The sequence below is a fragment of the Camarhynchus parvulus genome, chromosome 2 (genome assembly GCF_901933205.1).
Source record: "Camarhynchus parvulus chromosome 2, STF_HiC, whole genome shotgun sequence".
NCBI classification, from domain to species: domain Eukaryota; kingdom Metazoa; phylum Chordata; class Aves; order Passeriformes; family Thraupidae; genus Camarhynchus; species Camarhynchus parvulus.
This window is the reverse complement of record NC_044572.1, coordinates 77,973,487-77,999,442: the sequence shown is the minus strand read 5'-3', so window position 1 is coordinate 77,999,442 and position 25,956 is coordinate 77,973,487. Positions and strand designations below refer to the sequence as shown.

Below are 25,956 nucleotides of genomic sequence, written 5' to 3'. Positions count from 1 at the left end.
GAACATCTATCTAATTTTCCATTTATAACAACCCTATTATCTTTGTACAAATCTTCATACAGGGTATTTCAGGAAAGATCCTTTTCATGCATGCAGGTCTCATAACTGGATTGACAAATGCTAACATTAGTCATCAAATTCAATCCTCTTAGCCTAAAACTGCCTTTCATAACTTGTAAACAATATTTGGAAGCAATTAAACAGGAGTTTAAGTTGTCATTGTTTTGTGATGGCTTAGAGATACAGCAGTTAAACGATTAACAGAACTGAAAAGACTATTTGAGTCCAAATAAGACAGTGTAAACAAGACAGTAAAATAAAAGAAGGTGGTATGACAGCACTGTGAACAAGCACAAGCCTCATTCCAGATAACCAGGACTGCCCAAAAGATGCTAAAAATGTTAAAAACTCCTCCTTTCCCTATGCTGGTCCATATCTATATGTCTTTCACCTGAACTGTAACTGTTAGACTCACAGTCTCCAAATTCACTCAGTAAATCCCAAGTTGCTTAGCCATCTTCCTGAGGCACTCCCAGCCTTGTTTCTTTTTGAAGAGGGTTGGGGAAGAATTTTGAACTAGGACTCCAACTTTTCTTCAGTTTTAAGAGGGCAGTTTAGTCCCTCAAGTGCTCAGGTGCTTGTTGTAGTTCAATTAAATATTGAGCACAGCCTCTTTATATTTTTGCAAGAATAGCCATGCACCAATCTCACTTGGTGTTTCAAAAACTCTCAGCTACAAAGGGTTTTTTGTGTGGTAAGTCCTTGTGGAAAGCTGCTTTTATGGCAGGGCAGATCATGGATGTTCCTGAATCAACTTATTTCAATGAAGGAAAGAAATCTGGAAGGTTTTTGAGGCAAGCCATGTGGGAAGGTCAGATTCACTGAACTTTCTCTTAGATTCCATTGAGTGTGCTTTGCACTTCTGCACAAAAACTTAAAAACCAGTGCAGGTAACACACCACCTTATCCTCCACATGGGGACTGAGAATGGTAGTCCATGTGCTGAGGAACCTGCTTCTGTGGAGGGGCCACCTCCAGCAGGGCAGCCCCAGAAGCACAGCACGCTGCCGAAGTCACCCTTTCCTGCCCTCCCTGTCCTTCATCTGTTTTAAATGAGACTTTTAAAGTGTTTAGAATGTGAGTAATAAGCAACCTTTTTGTCTCTAAAGGCCATTCTGTTTGGTTTTTTTTTCCTCCTAAAATTTACTATTACAGAAAAATTCACAGAATCAGAGGTCAGAGGATGAACTACTCTCACTTTTAAGAAAAGAGTCATAGTTTATTGGCAGGGCACTCTCAAGGCACCTATGCCATTACAACTCATAGCACCACATTTTTAAGGTTTCTAGGGATATGAGCACTGAGCTCTGTAAGCTTGAAAGATTGTTTTTTCTCTCCCCATCAAAAAAAGTTTAACTGCACTTTTTAATGTGATTTTGGTTTTAAATTCATAATGGTTAAACTTAAAACATTATTTTCAAAATAGTCAACTATTTCATATGTCAGTGAAAGCACAAAATCACTTTCGCTGATGTCCATAAATGTTTCTGCCCTCACAAAAAAGGATTTAGCAAGCTGAGATTCACTGACAAACATACAGGCATGTGTCAGTGAGCCATGAATCAAGCAATTGCTGATGCAATTAGAACTTAACCTTGGCCAACCTTACAAACTTATTATGAAGAATGGTACAAAATTAATAACACAGACAACAGAGCCAGCGAGTATTACATGAATCTAAAACAGATGGCACTTCCCACTTCTTGCATCATTTCAACTAAAACAGAAAAGTCAAGACAAGCTGCTTGTTTGCTCTTCTCTAGTACCTCATTTGTTTTGCTATGACTAAGGATCAGATTTGCTACAGAAGCTAAGCAGGAATTCTTGCTTAGCAAGAATTAGCTTTTGGTTTTTCCAGCTGAATTTTAAGAACCAGAAGGTCAAGAAATGACACTGAAAACTGTACACCTAATTGGATCTCCTGGTCCCTACAACGATTTCTCTAGCAAGCCAATTACTACCACACAAACTTCAGACACCCTTAAAACAACACACTCTTAAGGATGCCAGCAATCTCAGACAAATACCTGTACTGTAGTTATTTTGGAGCTGACTGCTACTGAGCTCATCATACTTAAATCACAAAGAAAAAACTCTCAGAGGAAGTGACACCATTTACTTCCAGACACGGAGCTACATATATCAAAAATAGCTTTACTAGAAGAAAAAAATCCAAAACATAATTTTGGGTAAAGGGTGTTCTTTCTAGGCACATTCCATTTACATACTTTGCTGCCAGATTTAAGAATGTACTTGGAAACTTGAGAAGTAACAAATCTATTCTACTGCTTGTCAGAAAGATGTTTCAACATGGCCAAAACTCATGTTCATCAGTTTCTGAATTACAGAATGTTCTGAGTTGAAACAGACACACAAGGACCAAAAAGTCCAGCTCATAAGTGAATGGCCTATACAGGGACCAAACCAACAACCTTGGTGTTATTAGCACCATGCTTAATGCACTGAGCTAATTTGTTCAGCTAAGTGATTTGGGCAGATAGGAAAATACCAATGTGAAAAAACAATAGCAAATCTTCATTTGGAGATGCCACAGGATATACAGATTTCTTTACGTCTTTGGTTAGCTTGAATTTAAAACAGAAGAGAAAGCCTCTGTTTTCCCCATGTGAAAGCTCAGATGAGTGTTTAAGGTGTTGAGATTTTTCTTCTTTGCTTATTATAGTAATACATAAATTAAAGAAAACCAAAACAGCTTAGGAGCATCTCAGTGAAGACTGATTACTGCAATTATATTTTTCTGTGCTCAGGTCTAGCTCCAAAATTGCATTAGTTGATTGTCCCAAATCTATGAATGACTTTTAGTATCTGAAATATCTTTATATAAGCCAACATTTTGTAAGTCTCAAAATTATCCTGTTTTAACTGAGACACAATCACTGCTATCCAAAAGTGCTTTCTTCTTTTGTCCTGAGTACCTTGTTGAAAAGAAACTGCCCCTGTTGTGGGAAAAGGGTGGGGGCAACCAGGGAAGCATGTTACTGCTTTAGTAATGACCGTGCTGAAGTAGGACAAGTTTTTAATGAATAGCATTTAATTTTTATTTAGAGAGGAGGAGGATGGAGAAAGCAGCAGGCCCAGATATATTCTGATTTGTGCTCCTGTGCTGTCCCTTTTTTCCATGGCAAAATGTTTAGTATACCCCAGTACAGTGATGTACAGTCTTGTTCCTGCACCGTCTTGTTCTTGTCGGAGTAAGACTGATTGAAAAAAAATACCTCAGCTTGTTACAACCCACTCTGTAATTCCTAGTCTCTGGAAAATTCCAGTAGGGTTACACTGGAATTGGTGGGGTTACACCTATGTCTCAATTCCTATGGAGATTTTTAATGTACATGCAGTGATCATGCATGTGGGAACTTCAAAAGTATCAGCGGAATTGCCAGGAACTGCTGAAGTGTTCCCCTGTGCAATCTGTGGCCCACACTCAGCAGCCTGACAGCAATAAATGGGCACCAAACAAATCACTCACATGTCTTGGCCATCCAATCCACCATAGATTACTCCAGAAGTTAACCTACGAGTTTACTGGTTACTAAAGTTCCAGCCTTTTTCTCCTGGTGATGACAATGATCCATCATGTAGTTTTAATCAGGGATAGTAAAACGCAATGTAACTGCTGCCCTGTCATTTCTGGAACTACTGAGAATTATTCAAAAGGAAATAAACTTTCTCAGTATACTATTTCTCAGTAAACTAGTGAAAAGTTGAACAATGATGTTTTATTGCTGAAGAAAATGTGCATATTCTTCATGACACTGATGTTAAAAGGCTCATTTAGTATGGAGGGCTTACCAGCAACACTAAGAAATGCATTATGTTAGCATAATGATATATAAATGACTTTTCTCCTCTGTCAAGCTGGCAATTTAGTAAGACGTCAAAAATATGCAGAGACAGGCTTAGTGTCTTGAATCCCTTCTCTTACAGCCACCAAAAAGCCAGTCTCTGAAATAACAGGACACTTCAGACCCTGGCTCCATAGTGACCTTCCCACCAGGAGACTAATTGGTGGCAGTAGCTGCCCTCAAAGTAGCCCAGGGGAAGGAAGGCAGAAAGAATATTATATTCCAGATCACACCTGAAACAGCCAGTCCAGGAATACTGTACTGACAAGGTTTACAGCAGGGCTGGAAGTAGGATGAGAACATGGCTTTGAATGCCTTTGGCCACCTTGGTTCTCAGTTGTTACTGCTACCTGTACAGGGGAGTGACTGGAGCTGCTGGTGAGGACTTTGCAGACCTTCATAAGGATGTGGCTGGGTGATGACTGAGGGACCCAGAGGTTGCAGCTGTGAGTTCAAGTGGTTTAGCTCAGCCAGTCACTGGCACAGAGGATTGTGTGAGCCCCAGGGGGGAAGCAGCAGCGGGAAGCGGGTGCTGAAGCAATGAAGCATGAGTCAGGTGGGTGAAACAGTCTGGTTTGATATTTTCCATGAGTAGAGGCCACTGTTTGTGAGGAGCTTTGTGTGTAGACTGCGAATAGTCTCTATCACAGTTGGAAATGTGGTGATTCATTGTGGTCACTGTGTTTCTACCACCACTTGTTTTCTTCCTTTTGGTACTCCTCATTTCATTGGGCTTTTTGTTTTCTGTTTCTTCCTGGGCTTTGACAGTCCATGGCAGATACACGTCATCTTCCTTAGCCCTATATTTATTGCATGTGGAAAAAAATTTAGTCTCCTGAGAGGTATTTGTTTCTCTTTTTCATCCACCAAGCACCAGGGACCTGTATTTGTGTCTCTTGTAGATAGCCAGCTGTTGGGGAGCACTTGCAGGTCCTAGGAGGCCGCCTGTCACTGGACTCCTTCTGTTCTTCCCGCTATGCAGGCTGTGGATCTGTGGGTCAGAGCAAAATAATCAGGACTTGAAACAGGTTCAAAGGAAACTTGGAACATAAAATTTGGCAACATCACCCAGGCAATTGGTGCTAGAATCTGACTAACTCCATTCCCTCAGGCGCTCTGCCAGTCTCTGCTGTGGCCTTTGCATATTTTCAGGCATAGACAAGTTAAAATACCAAAAAATATTTTGCAGTCTGTCACCATAAAAAGCTGAAAGATTGTGTGCAGTCCTTTAATTCAGGACTTTAAAGCATGGCAAACACAGCCTCCTTTTTTTCCCAGTGTCTGCAGAGTGCATTTCAGAGGTTCTGAACCCAGCAGGGCTCTACTTCCAGGCAAAGGCAAGAAACTTAGCTGACAGGTTTTCCAACCATTGTTCCAAACACCTCCTTTCAATAAGATGTCCCACATGGAAAATCCACTTATGTCTTTCACCTGGAAATCTGATAGTTACACTTAAAACTTTCTTAAAATCTATTCTAGCTTAAAATAAAATACTGTATGACTAGAAAATAACTTTTTATCCAGCTGGCAAAGGCAAAAACTTTGACCAGCACTGGCAGAAAAGCAAGTGAGCAACTAGAAGAGCAGCTCTGGGGGATGAAGAAATATTCCAAGCAAAGAAATATGACAGCCAAATGTACAAATGGGCCAAATTTATAACACTGACTCAATAAAACAGCTTCAAATGTAAACATCCTTAAGAAGTGACCAATCGAAATCAGTGAATTATATTAACTGGAATGCATGGATTCAGTTTATAAAATTAGCAACATCTAATTCCTGGCACACATTAGCAATATCTAATCCCTGGCTAGTGAGCCATAACTGTAAGCATTTTTTATGACTGTAACGTGGAGCAAAGCTAAATAGCACAGGCTTGCATATCAGTGGTGGAATAAGAGATATGATGGTCAAAACAAACTGCAGTGCTTGGGAGGCACATAGAGCTTGTGAATATAGCTGGCTGCCAGAAAAAGGGTAAGAGCTGGGGGCATTTGTGTTTACCAGATGGATCTTGAACCTACTCAGGCAGGAACTGAAATAGTTCTATTCTATTCTATTCCATTCCAATCCATTCCATTCCATATGATGAACTGAGCACATGTTGCCCTTGAGATAATAACAGCCTGATAATGAATGCTCCCTTTGAGGACACTCTGAGATTTCACAGTTCAGGATATTGCCTTTACACTCGAATTTCCCATTTTTCTGTGATGGAATGACACCCTACTGGCGCTGATCCAATCCATGGATGTCAACCAACACATGCCTCCATAGGCTGTCACAATTACCTCCTCCCTCCCACCCCTTACAACTCTCAGCTTTTTAGGATTTTACCTGCTCAATGCAGTGCACTCTCTGCTTCTTCCTCCAGAATCTCCTGTTCCTTGTTGCTGTGGTCCAGAGGTTTCAGCTCTGTAGAATGAGCCAGAAGGTGCAGAGAATCTCGTGGAGTTGTCGGAGAGGATGAAGTTAAAAGTCTTCCACGTTAAATGCCTTTTATTGCTGTGGCAGATGCTTGAGCCGATATCCCATTTTTGTAGTCTCTCAAAAACTGGCAAATCCCGTGGCTGCCTTTTTAAATGTTCAGTTTGTGTCTGTTTGTCTATTTTCTTTGTTTCAGAGTACACTCAGGGAGTTGGTCTCAGTTTGGTATAAATTGCTCGTACTAACCTCTTCCTCACAGATTAATTACCCAACAGATGTGGATGATGCCTAGCAGCAGTAGAGAGTACTACCTGATAGTTTAATGAGGTTGCTGGGTTCTGCCTGCTGAGAGTTTTGTACTGTGAGATAAGTAGCAAAGGAATAGGTACAGAAGGAGTACACCAACAACGCCATCAAGAATGACAAACAGCCCTACCAAGCACACCTTGAAGTCCTGCCAAACCAACCCAGCAGATACTGCTAGCTGATCATTACTACCTCACAGTAACACTGAGCTATCAGCTTCAGACAACCTGTCAAGCTCATCAACGTTTTGCTCACACACCTGACTGAAAGAGATCAGCAGCATGTTTTGTTTCCAGGCAGGAGAGCCCTGTGCTTGGAATCTGCTCCTTAACAGCCTGTTTAAAAAGCAATAAAAATTGCATGGATAGGCAAGATACCAGCCCAAGAGAGCTCATCCCTTCTGCATCTCCTGTTGTACTTACAAAATGAAATATTAAGCCTACAGCTTAAGCAGTTTGAAGAATGGGTAAGGGAAACAAATTAAAAGTCATATTAACTAGACATGAAGTGACCTTACCTATTAAAGTATGAAATACAGCAGCTACAGCGCCAGCCACAACCATGCACAAAACTGCTTTGGTCCTGTCTCTCTTGCTGTTCACAAACACCAGACCTACGTTTTTGAAGTCACTCATGGGACCCGTGAAGAACTTCATCAGGGAGTATGCCAGCCCATAGCTGGCCAACATTTCCACAGCATCTTCCTTGACAGCAGCAATGCCCCTGTTCAACGCCTGTTGAAACACAGAAAGAGCAAATGATGTAGCACATGTGGAAGGGTACCAAACACAATCTCCTCCATCTGGTTTCTGAAGGAACAAGTAAGTTTAGCCATCATTGTTTTCACCCCAAGCTGGACTTTTATTTCTTCGGACTCAGCAGCAGTAACTTGTGACCTGTGACACAGGCAAAATAATTCAATATAGACTAAATTAAAGTCAGGTAGACTCAAAGATAAGGTACATATCTACTTCTGAAGTATATTATGGAACTTCTGCCATACCAGAAGTCAGTCTCTTTGCTTTTTAGAGTAATTTTATGGCCTGGTAGTAGTCATGGATAATACAAAACCACTGAAATACTGCTCTGAGGTTTCAGCCATGATTTCAACAGAGCATAGTCCTTGCAGCTCATTTTTACAGGCAAAAGCTCTGACACACACTCAAAGTTAAGGAGCTAAAAATTTTTTTCCATGTAACAAGCTTTTCATAATATCCCATGTAATTGCTGTAAATGGCTGATATTAGTCTATTACTTTCATTGTTTAATGAGGCCAAATATGCATGTGATTAAACATAACTGATCTCCTTTCATGTAGTTGACATGTACATATTTGTGTATATGCAAATTTGTGTATTTGTATTTGATACCATATTCATTTATATCCCCTTGTAGGAAATTTAAAAATAACTACAGCACATATCTTTCAAGACATATTCAGGAACAACTAACTTACTAATTTATTCTAGGTCTATGTTTAGGAAATGTCTGCCAATTAATTACTGAGAATTAGATGGATTATTTTTATAACTGAAGTGAGCTGTAAAAAAGATGTATAACATTCCTTCAGATTCCAGCTTGAATCAAAATGCTTCTAAAGTATTGAATAAAAATGACAGAATGACAAATTTTATCTGCAGTGTGACAGCATCAATCATCTGGTACACCCAGCAAACTGTTGAAACAGTATTAGATTCAAAAAGTATGAAGGATGAAATATGATTTTGTTTTAACAAGTATTTAGTTCCTATGGGTTACAGGTGATGTGTGTTGACAGGGCTGCGGCAGTGAGGCCAACCAGGAACATCTCTCCAAGCCACCACCCAAGCCTCACTGACACTTACACAGTTCAAATACCACTTTACCTGAATGAACAAACCAGCTAGAGTGTCATCAGGTAATTGTGGCAAAGTCCTTCCATTTCAAATATAAGCGTAAGATTTTTATTGCAGTTATTTGACTTTATTTGCCTTTCCAAAGATCATACGAGCAAGCAACTCCTATTGACTTGAAAAGAACCTGCATCCCCAAAGTAGAAATGAGCCTTTTTCCTACTGTTCTTTTCCATTCTTTCTACAAGACATTCTTAATTTTTGAAACTAAAGCTGCACTGTCAACAGAGCAAAAAGCTGTAGAAAATACAAACTTCTCCACCTTTGATGTCTGCCAAGTCTCTCTCTTTTAATGTGATCTGACCTGAATGCCTGAAGCTCCAAATATTTTCATCTGTCTTGCTTCAGTTTGTTCCTTCCTGAAAGCACCATGTGTTAGATATGGAATAGCTGCAGCTGCTTTATGTAACTTTTCCTGGGCTATAGATAATTCCATCTATTGCATTGATATCAGTTCAAATTATATTAAATCTGATGATGCCAAAAGCACTAGTGTGTGCACAAAAGTGTATTCAAATAATTTGTGAAACAATTTGTGAAAGACTGTGGCCTCTGAAACGAATATTCAAGTGTAGTTGTCTTTTGCGATGATACGTGTGATGGTGAAGTAATCAGTTTCAAGGTGTATACAGAGTTACAATCTTCTAATTTAAACTTGCTAAAAAGATGCCTAATCTCCCAACTGCTGTTGCCAGTAATAGACAAACAGATTTAAATTATGCCAAATAAAGGGTTCCTTGATCATGGCTCTTCCCTTCTTTTTTCTTCTGTCAAGAATGAAATATTTCTGGTACCTTCAATTTAAAGAGAAACAGCTAACCAATATCAGGCAGGCTAGTTTAAAAACTTCTCATCACATGTAAACAGCTGAATTATTTTCAGCAGTTTCACAAGCACAAGTGCTTTCTTCCTGCTTTGTACAACTACAGAATAGCAGAGTCTGTGGAGGATGGTAATCCACTTCTGACAAGGCCATGGAATAAACATGGCTTTAAGCAATAACTTAAGGCATGGCACTATGATCCCTCTGCAGAGAGAAACCTTTGCCTAGCACAGACCTCATGCCAGTGAAAACAGCTCCATATGACTCTGGCCCCAGGATAACTAAGTTTTTCCATCTAAGTAGGACAGACAGAAAGACTTGAGCACTCCTCTTTCTCTCATTTTTTGGTTTTACTGATATCTTTTGAATGAACAAATGACAGCCAAGTAGATAGCTTCTGAGTAATCTTCCCTCGAGACACCCTGTGTACCAGGTAAGGTAAACTGGCAAAATCCAAAAGGGACTTCTGTAAGAGATCTGTTGCCATTAATTTTACGCCTGTGGAATGTGTGGCTGACATGATGAAATACTCCAGAGGCTAGCCCTGAAAAAGCAATCCTTCTAAATGCTTCTTTGGAAAGATCCTTAGGAAATGAACAGTAAATAGGGCTGTGTTTTGGGATGGTTTAGCTTCTGTAGCCTTTTTCTTTTCACTTTAATATGTCAATATAAAACTCTTCATCCTCAATTTTCAACTCCCTATGAAAAGTTGCATAGCTTTTCTACCCTATGTACTTCCAAATATTTTTGCTGCTGAAGCTGTTGATGCCATATTTGATATCCTAAAATTCACAAGAAGTCCCAGATAACTGATAAGCTGCTTTGGTGCGCAGTATGAAAGACACAGATACTTGATCTTTCATAGCATGCCAGCCATGCAGTTGGCAATCTTCCAGTCTAATTTCCTGTTAGATTTCCAATTAAATCTGTCATAAAGGAAGGCAATATAAACCAGGGCAAGGCCTCCATTTTTTAATCTGCCTCTATTTTGAACCCTTTTTGTGTGAACAGAAATCAATAAGGAAACATCATCAGTAGCATCTGTATCACAAGAAAGCATCCCTTGACAGATTTGTGTAGCTTGTCGGTGAAGTCATAAAGAACTAGGTAGCAATAATACTAATGACAATATTTAACACAGCATGTTAGCTTGATTACACATTTCAGGTATCATTCCCCTTTGAACTGACTTATTCATACCATACTTGATGGGATAACTAGGCAATCCAGATGCTGGAAGACAGGCAGATGTTGGTGACATCACCTTCGCCTGAGTTCTTAATGAACCACTAATCTAATACAGTAGTAGGTGAAAATGTCACAGTAAAGTGTAATTGATCAAATGTGATTAAAACAAAGCCATAGATATCACCGACCCTTCTTCTAGAAATAACAGAAAAAAACCCCACAGAACAATTCCAGGCAGAGCACAGTCTGGTAGACACATGGACAGGTTAGATGAAGTAAGTCATAGTCCTAAAACACTTCTCAAAAAGGCAGGCACCAAGATGCATGGTTAATTCTATGCTATGTCTTCTGTAACACATTTGTTACCACTAGAAAGATGAAATCTTTACTAGACGACCATGTAACAACACTTTAAACCTTTTTTTAATGAATAATTGTGTGCTGTCTTTAATGTTCACTAAAATCAGAGAGGACCAGCATTTTTAAATTCCCATCCAGAAGATTCAGGTCAGAGGAATAACAAATACATTTAACAACATTGTAAGCCAGTAACCACGTCTTTACAACTGCATACTGCAGCTAGCTTTGGCCTCTTAGAAGGAACCTATGAGACCTTTATCAAATTTCTAGGACATTCATAATGGATGAATCCAACAAACGTTTGCATGCAAAGGCAAAGTGATTTGAAAAGCAACAGTTGTGAGAAAAATGTCAAAGGTCTAACTTGTCCTATTTTGCATGAACTTTTGGCACTATTCACTAATGTTGGCAGAAAAGGTTTGGTTCCAATCTAGGGCTACACACCTCTGTTGCCAAAAATTCAAAGGCTGTCTCTTAAGCTGGCTCGATAGAGTTTGACCATTATTCACATGATCCTCCCTTCCCAGAGACTGCTGCATATTTTACTTAGTATTGATTCAAAAGTATAAAAACAATTTTAAAATCCACCAGGAAAGCAACATCTATTGTACATGTTTTCTTCTGCTTTTAAAACTGATTATTACCTACACACTATCTACATTTCACTAGTGTGTATCTAACTATGCAACACTTTCTACTTCATTTGAAGTTAAATACTGATTGTGCAGTCAATACTTGACCCCAGCGCATGTGTTTTAAACAGGAGGATGTAAAATCCAAGAAATGTAATTTTTGTCAATGCTCAATTTTGCTTATCCCAGAGAAGCAGAATGCGACATACTAGAAGCTGGCATGTTCCTATGGCTTGTTTGAAACTGGGACTCTGCCTGAGATGTTTTCAAGCATGTCCAAGCTAGTTATCTACTTACAGGTGACATCAAAAACCTGCTCAATTTGGCAGAATCTTGGCCAAATGTGTGTTTGGTTCAGCAAACATTTGTAATGTGTTACCCTTCCCTGCAAAAATCTTTCTTCCTATGTGGCATTCCCTAAGAAAACGAAGAGAACCAAAGTATCCAGTTAAAGAGCAAGCTGATGTAGGGGACAGTCTATATCCTGTGTCAAATAATCTCTCCCCTGATGACTCTTGGCTGAGTTTTCATTTACTAAATCCTGTCACATTGAATTCTTCTGCATCAAATATACCAGCTGGTTCTGCCTGTTCTGTCTCCTGCTGTCACCACTGCAGGAACTATGCTGCCAGAAGGACAGACCCCTGACAGATCTGATGCTCTGAAAGCATGGCATAATTGGATCGCTGTGCAGGTGTTACCTGAGCACCACTGCAGCTTCATGTCTGCTTCTGGATGGGTTTCTCATAAACACAGGAGCCCTCACGGGCAATTTGAGACAAACAGGTAGTTTTTTACCTCTAACACAGGCCTGTGTAAGACTTCCATGGTATAGAAGTGAGAGAAAACTGGGGAAAAATAATGCACACACATTTATTTGGGCCCAAGAAGATTGCCCATACTGTATGAAGACAGCTCTGCAAGGGTAGAGGGTGTCAGACCTTGTATCTTGAGGATTATGACTGAAGAGTGTTTATTCTTTTGGGTCTTTTTGGGGGGAGTTAATGCTTGTTTTGTTTTGTTCTGCAGTGCTTTTACCCTAATTCAGTATCTGTAATTTTGGGTCAGCATCTGTTGTAGCTCATGTGTCAGATGTCTGAAATGCCATCTGAAGTCAATTCCTATTAGCCCACTATTAAAATACTTCGCTTTCCCCCTGCTCTCCCTACTAAAGCTGGCTGTGGGAGAACAGCCAGTCATCCCTGTCCACAGTGCACTAAGTGCTGACATTTGTTCAACAAATTATCCCAGTCCCCAGCAAGGGATCAGAGCTCTGAACCCCACCTGAAGGATGACAAAACACCTGTCCTGAGAGAGGAACACCTCAACATCCCTGTGGAATGTGGCCTGTCTCTGGAGAGGATGTCCCTGGAAGAGCTTTAGGACTGACCTGAAAATGAGAGCTGAAATTCTTCTGTTGCTTTCTGCTTTTTAATTCACAATGCAGGGCAAGTGTCAGATTTTATCTTTTAAAAAAGAATTTAGTGTACAAAAAATGTCAATCCAATTTACTCTGCCTGCTTAAGCAATGAGAATATGCCCTAGAAGAAGAAAGCTCACATACCATGTGAAACAAAAATCAAGCCACGAAAATTAGAATGCCATTGGTTGCATAGAAACTAAGATGCTATTGGTTGAAACTTTTTTCCCCATTCACCTTCCTGAGCAGCAAAGAAAAGCAAGAATGAACATTTCTGCAAGGTTCTTACTCTAACAGAAATGCCTGTGAGCATGATCAGGATCTCAGTTTTACTTGCTGACATTAGCCATTTGCTGTCCAATGTCCAGGCTGTGTGTCCTGGGAGAAGTTTAAATAAATACCCTAAATCCAAAATAACGTATTTCTAGAGCACTTGCAGCTCTCACTTGACCTGGGATGCATCAGGGATCTGCACCTTTAAATAGGCACAGCCAAGAGATGCAGGAATAACTACAGCAGTAGTGGCAACAGTCACCTCAGCGAAAATGAAAAATCCTTCCCAGTGCAAAAATTAAGGCAGAGGAGGACATGTCTGGGAGCTGGAGGAGCAGCTATGGCACACTGCCCCAGGGCACCTACTGCTTGTGTACAGGTTCATGAAAAATAGGTTACAGCACAATGGGGCAGAGAATAATACAGAAACCACAGATGATAGTGGTGCAGGACCACAGGAAAGAAACCAGACTCACTGAAGCCAAAAAGTGGCTCATTTCAAATTACATTTGACAAAGTTCCAGAATATTTATGACAGGGAGCAATCTTGGAGAGGTGAATCAGCTGCTGCAGATGGTTGCCTCCCTATGGGATGTGGAGAACACTGATCCCGCAGCCAAGAGAGCTATGAGCCATGACTGTGGGAAGCCCTTCAGGACACACATCCTTCTGTGGAACAGGGATGCCTGACACCAGCATGAAGGATACCTAAACCACTGCCATTTCCGCTGATGTCTGCAGAGAAACATGACTCCTGAGGTGAGACCATTAGCTTTAACTTTTCCTGGCCTTTTTTAGGCAAGTAGTGCTTCTAGGGGAATGGGACAAAATCAACATCAGAGATATTCCTCTGCATTGTGACTTTCCTGGTATCCTCTGACTGATGCTAATCAATTGTCAAAAATGTATCCAAGGGGAAACATGCAAGGGAATGCTTTGTTCCCAAAGCAGTGTGCAAGCTTTTAATTCAGGTTTCCCTGGAGCTAATCCACAAAGGTGAGAAGCATTTGGGATTATGTTGCATAAGCATGGCAAAGTCTGAGCTGAGGTTGTTTTCAGACCTTCTTCATGCCAAAGACTCATTCTCCTCTCAAAAGCTGTTTCTAAGTCTAGGAGTACAGACAAATAAAATACAGACATAAATTGAGACATAGAAAACTAGGAGGTTGGTTCCCTGTCTCTTCAGAATGCCCAGTGGAATAGCTATCATTTCTTCACCAAATTCCATTTTGATTACTTTTAAGTGCTAGAAAACACTGGGGAGGATACAAATGCATATCATATGGATCTACACACAAAGAATATTTGCCCTATTCACAAGTGATACAGTATCTACAGCAGTGCTCCTTCTTTTAATTTCCCACAGAAATAGGCTCTGCTCTATTCCACACATTATATCCCCAAAGTAAAAAGTAAGCTGATTTACTATCAGTTGCACATTTAATAAAATCACTTTTTCTCATGTTTATATATTAAATCTCTTCAAGGATTGTTATAAGACTTGTTCGTATGCACATGGCAAATCTCATCCACGCAGGTCCTGCACCTGTCAGTCTCACAACTCAGGCATATTGCCTTTTTATTGGCACTAACTCAGTCTCTGCTGAAGGACTGCTCATAGCTCTCTCATCCTGAAATGCAGAGTGCCACTTTCTCCATGATAACAGCTCACTAGGCTCCAAAGTGTACGGACAGGTTCAGGTTGGAAGGGGCCCTGGGGCCAGCTTAGAGTGCTGCCCCAGGCTGAACATCTGGGAGATGTTGTGGAGACCCCACACCTTCCCTAGACACCCACCTCAGAGGCCACTCTCATCCTGAACTTTAACATGTCACCAAAACTGGCATCTGAAGGTCCACAACTGCCTCCCTTGCACATTAAAGTTTCCTAGCATCAGCCTAACTCCACTTCCCAGGTGTTCCTTTCTCTCCCTGAAAGATCTTTTGTTTCATCATTCACTACCGCTTCTCCTCGCTTTCACCAAAGATCTTGTCCTCCACATGAAACCACCTATGATTTTACCTCATGGCAAGAATATATTTAGCTCCACTTGTCTTCTAATTTTCACCCCTCCTGTTCAGTATTTTTTAGTAATTTAGATGCTGTGTTTGTTTTGTATTTCTACGTTCATGCCTTGCATATGAAGCCAGGCCTCTGCTTTCACATGTTTTCCCACAAGCAGCTTTCTTAAGTCATATTTTTTCACATAAGGTCACCTGACACACATAATTACAAGATCCTGTATGTAGTGTAAATCAATTTTTTTCCCCACCAAAAAAAATACTCCAATAGGGCAAAAAAAACAAAACCCCAAGCAAACACTTCAACATATCTGCAAAAGTACTTTTTCCAGCTGAAGGATTATGGAAAATTAATGGGGTTTGTCCCTGGCTTTGTAGATTTTTTAAAACATTTTCCTTAAATTTTTCAAATTAGGGAAATAAAAAATCTTGACGCATTTGGTGAAAATTTCTGAAATTTGGCAGAAGCTATCAAAAATGCCTTTAAGCCAGAGCAAAACTTGGCCAAGCACCTGCAAAATATGAATTGCACAGGTTCAGTAAAAGTTGTTAAACTACTTTAACTGCACAGAAATTTTGCCTATTTTTCAGCTGTGCTTTGTGCTCCTGGGCATCAAACTTAGAGCAGTGAAGGTCAAGCATCAGCACACAGCAGAGACCACACAGGGTCAAGTTCTTAAGGAACCAGGAGACAAGAACACAATCCATGTTTGCTCAAAGCAAAGGGCAAAGCATTTCTCTTTCCACAGATTGAAGCTGCAGTACCCTACTATGAATTCTTTCTCTCAGGAATTGTGAGGTGACTGATTCTCTTATTTTGCCTCTTTTGTAAAAGATCCTAGAGGCAAAATCAGTAAAATTTATTAATTTTTCTTATTTCTATACACTTTCCACTCTTTATTAATGATTCAGAGCCCATGTCTTCCTACATGGAAGACAAATAATTAACATATCCTCTCAATTCCCTTTCTGCCTGGATTTTAAGGAATGTATTAATTACACCCAGCAAACTGTGTGAAAGCCAGCAAACAAATTCAAGGCCATCAATACTACAGCAAAACCTTTTATTATAACCACACGTACTATTCTACCAATTCATGGCTGCTCTAGAGATCAGCCTACTGCTGCTGTTGTTTTGAATTACTGATTTTGCCAGAACCAGTAGTCAGCTGGGAGAGGTGGGCTCTTTACTGGAGTATGGTCATGCAAACATGTATTTTGGAGTTTCATGTAAAGAAGAAGAACAAATTTGTTACTCAGAAGTTGAAAGTGTGAGAATTAGGGGGAGCTAACTTTTGTTATCTGCTCTTTGCTCCTTCTCTCCCCTAATGTGGTTCATACTCATCAGTAGCCAGCAGCAGACCAAAGTAAGCGTACCTCACAAACTGCAACTCCTCTGCTGTCAGTGGAGCTAGGCAAAATATGTAAAGTAACTGCGTTTCTGCTATTTAATTAACATTTCTTGCACATGGCGTAAGGCTAAAGCAAACCAAAGCAAGTCTGCAGGTTTTGTTCATTCAGCATGAGTAAATGTTCTCTCTCTCACTGCTGACGGGAGAGGTAAAGAGCCTGCTGAGCAAATGCATAAAATTCTTGACTTGTCCAAGACTGGGCTTAGGAAGAAGCCTAAATTCTGCAGTATGTCAAAAACCCCTGAACAATCTACAAAATACAAAGCTACTGTGATTACAAAAAATACACATAACCATCAAACACAGCTTCTGTGCCTGACTTTGGAAGCTGGAACTTGACCAGCTGTCCCCAAACATGCAGTACAGCCCCACGTTTACATGTACTTCGTGCACCATGCAATTATCTGCTGTCCATTAGCTTACTCTGGAAGCATTTATCTGCCCATGTGGCCCAGCAGGGACTTGTTACTTATGTTCCAGGGCTTTGCCCATCCTCAGCTGAGCAGAACATATTTGAGGTCTGCTATTTTCCTCAGCTGTTGTGTCGGGAGCAGGGAGCACGGTTGGTTAAGGGCTGTCATTAAGCAGCTGCTCCCTCCAGCATGCTGTTGGCTGGGCAAAGCACAGTTTCAGCTACACAAAGCTGAGTTTGTTAGGTGTGAGTGCCTGTGACTGCAAGGGGAGAGCTGCCAGAAAAGCTCATGTCTTAATTGCTTAGAAGCGACAAACAGAGGGCACGCAGATCACCAGCCTAAATACAAACTTGGTGTTTCCTCTGCTGGAAACACCCATCATAAATAAAGTCCATAACAACAGTAGGAAAACCTTTCATTTGTATCTGATTTATTTTTCTCTTCCATTCCTATTCTTTGTAGCAGCTTTATTAGGATGAGATTAAAGTTACTCAGTGGACTTGAAAACAAATTGTGGATAGCGGCTGTGGTTTCATTTCTCTAAAGCTAGTCCAGTTCTTACAGAACTTTGCAATACTTCAGTATCTGCAGAGAGTGAAAGTCCCACTAAATCAGTAATTTGGCCTCTAGAATTTAACCTAATGTATCCAATGAAAATAAATGGAAAGTGGGTGGTAAAGATGGGGATAGAGGAAAACAGAAAGGAGAAGACGTAGTCTTTCCCCAAAGTAAAATTTTCCCTCAGAAATCTAGCTTTCTCTGTCCTCATCCTAAGTTTTGAGAACCTTGGACTCCTTGCCTGGTTCCTGCAGGTGTTGTTGACAGGACTGGCTAACATTTCCTTTTAAAAATAGCTCGGCTGGTTCTCTCAGTATCCAATGACACAAAGTCAACAAGTCAACCCACAATGAAATTATTGCACATGGGTTTTTCCAAACGGCGGCTACATGCAGCACAAGTAACAAACAAGTTTCTCTAGAAATCATGCCCTCTTTTTGAAGCACCCCATCTTTCACAAAGGGAAGCATAGTAATATTTCTACACAAGCAAGGCTGAAATACCCTTCTGACCTAGAAGAGTGGGATGCCATGGGAGAACCTAATTACTGCTGCTTATGTTATCTCATGGCAGCTGGGAGCCAAATTGCTGCTCTTATAATAAATGGCTTTCTGTGACAATTGAAATAAGGTGAAATACCAGTTCATCTGAAATGCAATCAAGCTAGATATGCTCTGTCCTTACTGGAGTCAATGAAAAAGGGGAGATGTGGAAAATGTATCATGTTAATCTCTTGGTAAGACATAATTTTAGAGAGGGAGTCAAAAAAACATTCTTTCTGAATATACTAGACACACAGGCCACAAAGACAGGGGTCCACTGGAGCAATCTTTAAATGCCTGGCAATAATTACTTGCCTAATACCTTCAGCAAATCCCTAGCTAGTGCTTCTACTCAGAATTCTTCAAGCAGTACCTAGGAAGTCTTCTCCACAGAGAAACAGAGCCTTGGAAGCACCCATGGAGTTGTAGCAAGTCTTGTGACTTTGATTTCTAGGTGTCCATCAAGGGTGAGTCTTAATCAGAAGTGCAGTCACAAGTCAGTTTGTGAGTGTTCTTGATAACTTGCCAAATACGTGTTATAGTTTGATGCTTAATCTAATTTCAAAGGTGTCTACCCCTGGGTTCACCAAACTCAAATTAAAAAAACCAAAAAACCAACAAAAAACCATCTTCCAGCTAAAGAGGTGACCAGACATACTATGGATGGCTTCCTCCACTGAGGAACTGCTAATGTTGCCACAATAATTCTTAAATTGGGTTTTGCTAACAGCATTTCTACAGAGTCCTTCAGCAGCAGAATATTTGCCACTGTGACACCCCTGACAAACTCAATGCTCTCTTAGCCATACAACTTAACTCCAAACTTAAAACTGTCTTTCTGACATCCTTTCTCATTCTTGTATTCCTGATGCAGTGATCCCTCCTTGCTAAAAGTGATTCTTTCAGTTGCAATGAACATTTTTCCCACCATCCTTCTCCCCTTAACTCCTCAACTTGAATTGCACAGGTAAAACTTACTAACTAATTTTCATTTGTTTTATACAGGCACAAGAGTCCAACTTTTTAAGATCGGGAAAAACACTGAGGAATTCTCAAAGCTTAAGTGAAACTGATCCTGGTACACCATAGTGCAACAAGTAATTTTGCCTAATAGGTTCTTTATCTGAGTCACTGGTTTTAAATAATGGGCGTCTTTACTCAGGGATTTCAAAAGTGGTAAAAAATGCAGTGAAGATAGACTATCTACCATTCTTTTAGGCAATACTCTACATTGTGCTGAGGTTTCATCAGGAGAACAGCCTCCAATTACAGTCTCCCTAGCCCCCAGACCAGCCTTGTTCTACTTTCTGAGTCATTTATCCCTCTATTTCCACAAAGTCAAATGAGATGAAATCTCTTTTCTATCTTCTCCATACGTGAGGTTTTTTTGTTCTCTTGCTGATGAGCAGGGAAGTACAGAGGATGTAAAACATTAATTCAGAGCAGCTATAATTTATCTCTGAGTTGCTCCAATGCAAAATACAAAATTGGCTTCAGATGGGCATCCTGCCAAGATTCTTAGGCAGGGAGAGAGAGCTGTCACACTATTGCCATTATGGGGGTTGAAAAATTGAGCTGGCTGGCTTTGATAGCATAGCACAGCCTGTAACCTGAGTGAATATTTCACTACCTTTCTCTGTCTACAAGAAAAACAGGTTACAATTTGTCCTTTGCTGAATCTTGAATACTGAAGGACAAAATATGGCTATTGGGCTTGCTTAGTCAAGGCCTGTAGGGCAGTTGGGCAAAAGCATTAAGTGCTCCCCAAACAGCCTCTGAAATGTGATGATGCTAAGGCCACCAACTTGCACTGCAGTGGCAAACACCCTAGGGGTAAATATAATGCTGAAGCTCTTGTAGGGGTGGTGTGTAGTACCAGAAATGCAAACACTGCAGACATGTGAATGAAGCCAACAGCACACAGCAATCCTGACAGAACTCTGCTTTTTCTACTTGCATGATAGAAAAATTGAAATTAGGATATGCACAGCCACTGGTGGAGCACTTCTGGGACGTAAGTGCCAGGAAGGCACTAAGACTATCATATTTTCAGGTGCAGGTTGGGAACAAATCAGCCCATGCTGATCTTGACAAACAATTTTTTCTGAAATCAGGGAAATAAGGTCCTCAAACAGACCTTGCAGAGTCATACTGGGAGCAAGCACCTGAAATATTTTGAAGCACCCAATGCTGGTTGTGTCTTACAACAAAACCTGGAAGGTGTACTTGCAAAGAAAATTAAAATTTCTTTGAGATAATGCCACATGATGGTTTTGATTGCTACTCCCTTTGGTCATGTTCTTGCTTGATAATCTATTATGTTTGTTCTGAGCAGCCTAGAAGAAACTTGCTCATACTTGTCACAGGTCCCAAAGGAAAATTTATAACTGGAGCTTAAACAAGGTTATAGTCTGCTGGAATTCATGAAATTATCTAGCTTAGGAACTGCAGTTTAAGAACTGTAGAAGTATTGTGGGATGATCCTCCAAAGGACTGTAATCTGGCAACTGTGATCCTAAAGGGGTGGATCTTCAAAACCAGCCTACTACAACTGTAAAAGCATATTTTTCTACACCAGGTATTTATAGACTTCAGTGGTGCTGCACAGCATATGTAATTTCTAAGCTCTCTATTTGGAACTCTTTGGTCCAAAGAGTCAAACCATGACTGTGACAAGAGTAAAGTGAATGCAGGTGACACCTGCATTCATGAGGTGCATTCATGACACCTCTCTTGAACAGTCTAACTTGGGGGTCAGATGATCCAAAAAATAGCCTTTCTCTCAGATCACCCCAGATTTACTGCAGGCAGTGAATTCTCTGAAATTGGTGACTGTATTGTGATGACACTGTAGGACAGGACTCCTAACCCCAGGGAGCTCTGGGGCCAAATCCCCAGGCATACGTATCTCTCTGCCCGTTGCTGGTGGGTAACTTACAAACCCCAATGGGTTTGTCCCAGTGGGTTGGGACAAATCCCCAGGCATACGTATCTCTCTGCCTGTTGCTGGTGGGTAACTTACAAACCCCAATGGGTTTGTCCTAGTGGGTTGATCTAACTGCAACTTCAGCCTTCTTTAGGTCATCATGCACTTTATAAAGAGCAGCAAATGGCATCACAGAACACAGCTCCTCACTGCTGCCCACTGCCAGATGCTTTAGACTTTAACACTTTCCTCCTCTCGCCTCCTCCATCCTTGGATGCATCCCTGGCAGCTCTCGCTCAGGCATGGGGCAGGTCTGTACACAGTCCCTGTTTGCCATCTGAGCCAGAATCTGGTAGGCTCCGGTTATCTCACATGTTGGGTCTCATCACAGATAGCTGAGCTGGCTTTAAAAGCCCAGCAAATTGCCTCCCACTCTGCCGTGGGGTAAGACCAAATTGGCTTAAACATAAGGACTGTATTTTCATAAACTTAGATGTAGAGGCAGTTATTGTATCTCTTTGTGTATATTTCTCTATCTCTGAGGCAACTCCCTTGCTACTACTGTGTTCTCTTTTTAGAAGTTCTGACTTTATGTTTCAACTTCCTTTTTTAAGTGTTTGATATTGGAGAAAATCCTTTGTTGAGGTTACACTGGAGCAGAACTGTTGCCATCACTGCAAATTTAAGCAACAGTGTGACTGATTTCTCAACTCCAGGCAAGAGTGCCAAAAACCTTATTTTATAGTAGGAACTGAGATGCAATAATTCTGTAACTCAACAATCTCTTCAACAAAAACAGTTCAAATCTGGGTGAAGAATTTAATTTATTTTGTTAGCTATATGACTTATTTCACTTTGAACAGAAGACCGGCCCACTCAACTACATAATCAAATTCTATGCTTTTTTTTTTCAGTCTGTAATACGTCTGTGGCTGTTGATCAGAAGACTTTAAGGAAAATAAGGTATTTCTTGCTATTACAGAGCTTTTGTGATATCTTGCCCACAGGAGACTATCTTGATTCATTTTAATAAAGATGCCTTTGAGGAAGCAGATGCTGGTCACAGTGGTATCTAGCAGATTAAGCCTTTTCTCCTTGTAACTGGAGGGATTTATAACCAAAGAGCCTTGAATTATAGGCATTGTAAAATTAAAAGGCAATTCTACTCTGCAGCTCTGTTGCACGCTTATCTTGAAACCCAAACAACACAGGACAAAGAAGAATTGTTTGAAACTCTTTTGGTCATGCCATTTATTTCACCCCCAATTTGGGGATCAACTCTTGAGCCCCAGTTTGGGCCAGCACAACTGTGTTCCCCCGTGGCTCTCAGACTCTAGACAAAGATTTACAGCACTAATGGATGCAATTTCAGCAGCAGTAAACCCCAACATTTTCTGCTACAGCCCAGGCAGCTGTGGCAGGATGAAGTGGCATGCTCCTCATTCCCGTGTCATGAGTGCCACAGTGCAAACACAGCCCAGCCCTGCACAGGGCACCTCAGGGACACACGGCCCCTCCTAGCCAGGGACTGGTGGAGCCTTTAATCCAGCCTTTAATCCAAACTGGCAGTGGAGTGATGGTGCAGGAGGGCACACTCCAGCTGCTGACTGACTGCAGCAGTCAGCACTCATTCCTTGGGAAAGGGAAGCAGGAGGGCAGTTACTCAGCCAGGCCCATCCCTACCGCCTGCACTGGGAATGCACTCTTGCAGCCAGCATTGGAACAGCTGCCAACATCCCTGGGAAAGAAACAAGGGCTATAAAGTACAAAATAAAGAGAAAAGCCTCTGAAAAAGGCCATTGTATTGTATTTTTTTGTTGGAATTTTTTAAGAGCCACAGGCCCTTTTAAGATGGGGCTTCAACCAGTACTGTGATAATAAAAGCTGTTTCAAAACTCATGTTTCACAAATGGTAAGTAAATGTATTTAAAGTGCTATTATATGCAAGTGGTAAAACCTGATCCAGTGGATCAGGACTCTGAAATCAGTGAAAATCAGGAAGTACGTTTTCCTTAAGGAATAGCTTTCTCTGAGTGCTTCTGCTCTTCCAGGTATATTACCGGAAGACATGGAAGGATGCAGCAACTGTCAAGACTCCTCCTCTCTTTTTTTCCACCTTCACAAAATGAAACAGATCAAATTATACCAGCAATGGAAAGAAGGAATGGTACAGTTCTACATGAAGTGGTGCAACTAAGCTTGGCTTTATTGAATTTAGTATTGCTTTTACTATTCCAAAGATAGCATCTTTTAAAGGGTGCTAACAACCCTCACACTGCTACCTGTTGTCATGAGAGAAGTCACAAGTCTTGTTTTGTACAATTTGGACATGTTTCTCTTACAGCTCTTAGGTAAAACAGTCTTGAAGTTTCAGTCAAGTAATACTCTGCTTTCTGTCCTATGCTGGATATTTTAGGGCACAAATGTGCTGTAACCTTCCATGCAAGTTTACATTCCAGGGCAACATTTATTTGCAGTATTTCACAGTTTACATTGTGCTATGATGGAAGAATTGTATAAATTGCATTTATTTATCTGCTTGTTTATTTAATTTTTAAAATATTGGTTCATACAAGGATTACTGTTTTTCTCTAGAGACTGGGAGAACTGAAGTACCTTAAAGCACCCATGAGTCCAAAAAGGTTTGGTACTGTGTGACTGTGCAACATATGAAGCAAGCCAAAGTGCCACAGCTACAGCAAGGGGCTGCACAAAGGCTACTGAGTGACCCACTGTCCCTGTGACCCTGGAAGCCCTCACCCAGGGCCCTTCCAACTTTCTGATTTCAGGTTGGCTTGTCTGCCTACAGCAAACCAATAAACTGCAAAGCAAGCCTACACTGGACCTTGACCAAAATACCAAAATCTCTGCTCCTAAATAACCTGATGTTATTATCACACACTTATTGGTTGTTTCAGTGCCAGCATTCCGTCATGCCACAGATCAAGGTTTTCTATCAGGACAAAGTAGTTGGGAATAAATAATTTTGAAAGAGGAAAGTGAAATCCAGGTCAGAGCAAAAAGAGATATTTTGTTTTGAAGCATTTTCTACAGTCCAAATTCTTATGCTTTGCAACATTTAAAATATTTTTGAACACTAAGGTGTGTTGATTTGGTGATAAATCAGTGAATTCTTTGGGATGTTCAGCACTTTGAATCTGGCATGCTTACCAAACTTGCCTGTGACAGAGAGGAGCAATTTGCTGGTAGCAGGAAGGCAGCAAACCACGCAGAAATGTACAGGCAGTTGTGCCTGTGGTGGCAGACGTGGAACAGTGGGAGAGGCCAGGTTTGAAAGATGCTATGAGAAAAGGCTCATCAGGCTTAGACAGAAAGTGACTTGAAGATGTCAGATCAAAAAAGAGTTGCAGGGTGTGGCTCAGAGACTTATCATCTTTGTCTTTTCCTTTAGGACACACATCTCTACTTGTGCATCTCCCCCAAGAGTATTAACCACAGAGGAGATTGTGAAGTCACCTGAGAGAAACAAAGCTGCAAGCCTATTGCAAATGTTCTTTAGATAAGCCTATTTGGCCATACACACACATTTTATTTTCAAGGAGATGGTGGATCTCATGGTGGAATGCTACCAAGGCAGTGGGAAGCAGGACTGTTGGTTTCAGCCCACAAAAAATCCCAGTCTGCTGCAGATGCCTTTGCACAGGTCTGTGGGAGTACTGCTGGCACTGCTACTCCAGTGCATTCTGACCACATTACGTACTCTGCCCTCATCCAGTAAACAACCAAACTTGCATACTGCAGCAGTGAAAACAAAACAAAAAACAAAACAAAAAAGAAGAGAGAAAATCTTCAAGCAGTGCTTACGTAGGAGAGAAAGTAATGATGAACACTTCAGAAAACAGCCAATGAAGTAGGATATTGTCCTCCTGTTATTACTTGAAATGGTTCAAACTGGAATAAATATTGTTCCAAAATCAAAAGAATACTTCCCACTGTATTTTCAGCAAATGCAACAACAGTGAACACAAGCAAAGCTGACTGAAGCCATACTCAGTAAGCTCTATGCAGGGTCCAGACAACAACAGCTAGACAGTCTACACTGCAAACCCTTGAAAGAAGCAGTGCATGAAATTGCAGGGGGTTTAATTAATTTGTCATGCTGGTGTTTGTACAATCAGATTAGGTAACAGCATCTGATACGGTATCACACAGGAGAGGATTCATCAGACTGAATAATTACATGGATTAGAAGAGGACCTCTGAAATGCTTACAGGGCTGGCTCAAAGAGAAATGCAATCAGCAATCCTGAAAGGAGATGCACAGGCCTCAAAGGAATTTATTGGTGGGGCGCTGAAGATCAAGCTGATATTCTATAGCATTTTCATTAATTTTCATTCACCACATTGCAAACACTGAGAATATGCAGAGTACATATGCTAAGGATGCAAATCTAGTAAGCACCACAGACACAGATAGCTTTGAGAGTTGTGTAATAAAAAGTTGAAAATGCCAAGCCAAATATTGGAGACTAATAACAAGAATTTCTGGCACGAGCCTGGAACTTGTCAGTTGGACTAGGTGCACGAACACACTGCCAAATGACTGACTGGCAGGGTGATGCAGACATGGAAAAAGGCAAATGCATTTGGAGAACTGGTGAGGCATTTCTGGTAGACACTGAGAAATATTTCCTCCTCCACAGTATCAAGGAGGCTTTCAGAGCATCCCCAATTCAGTGGAAGGTTACTAAGTTAATCCAGGGGTATAGAGAAACCTGATCAAGGGAGTGGAAACCAGAAGAGGTTGTTTTCCATAGCAAAGGGAAGGCTGAGAAGCTGCTCTGTTTCAACATAACCATGATGGAAAAAACAGGGAAG

At 40.8% G+C, this 25,956-nt stretch overlaps 1 protein-coding gene across 1 annotated transcript in view; it reads right to left on the bottom strand.

Annotated features, from left to right (window-relative positions):
- ANKH (ANKH inorganic pyrophosphate transport regulator) overlaps nt 1-25,956 on the bottom strand; it is a 103,788-nt gene that overhangs the window by 40,390 nt on the left and 37,442 nt on the right. Inside the window, exon 2 of the mRNA XM_030971310.1 lies at nt 7,177-7,393. Coding sequence (XP_030827170.1) covers nt 7,177-7,393 — 217 coding nt within the window. The remainder of the gene's footprint in view (nt 1-7,176; nt 7,394-25,956) is intronic.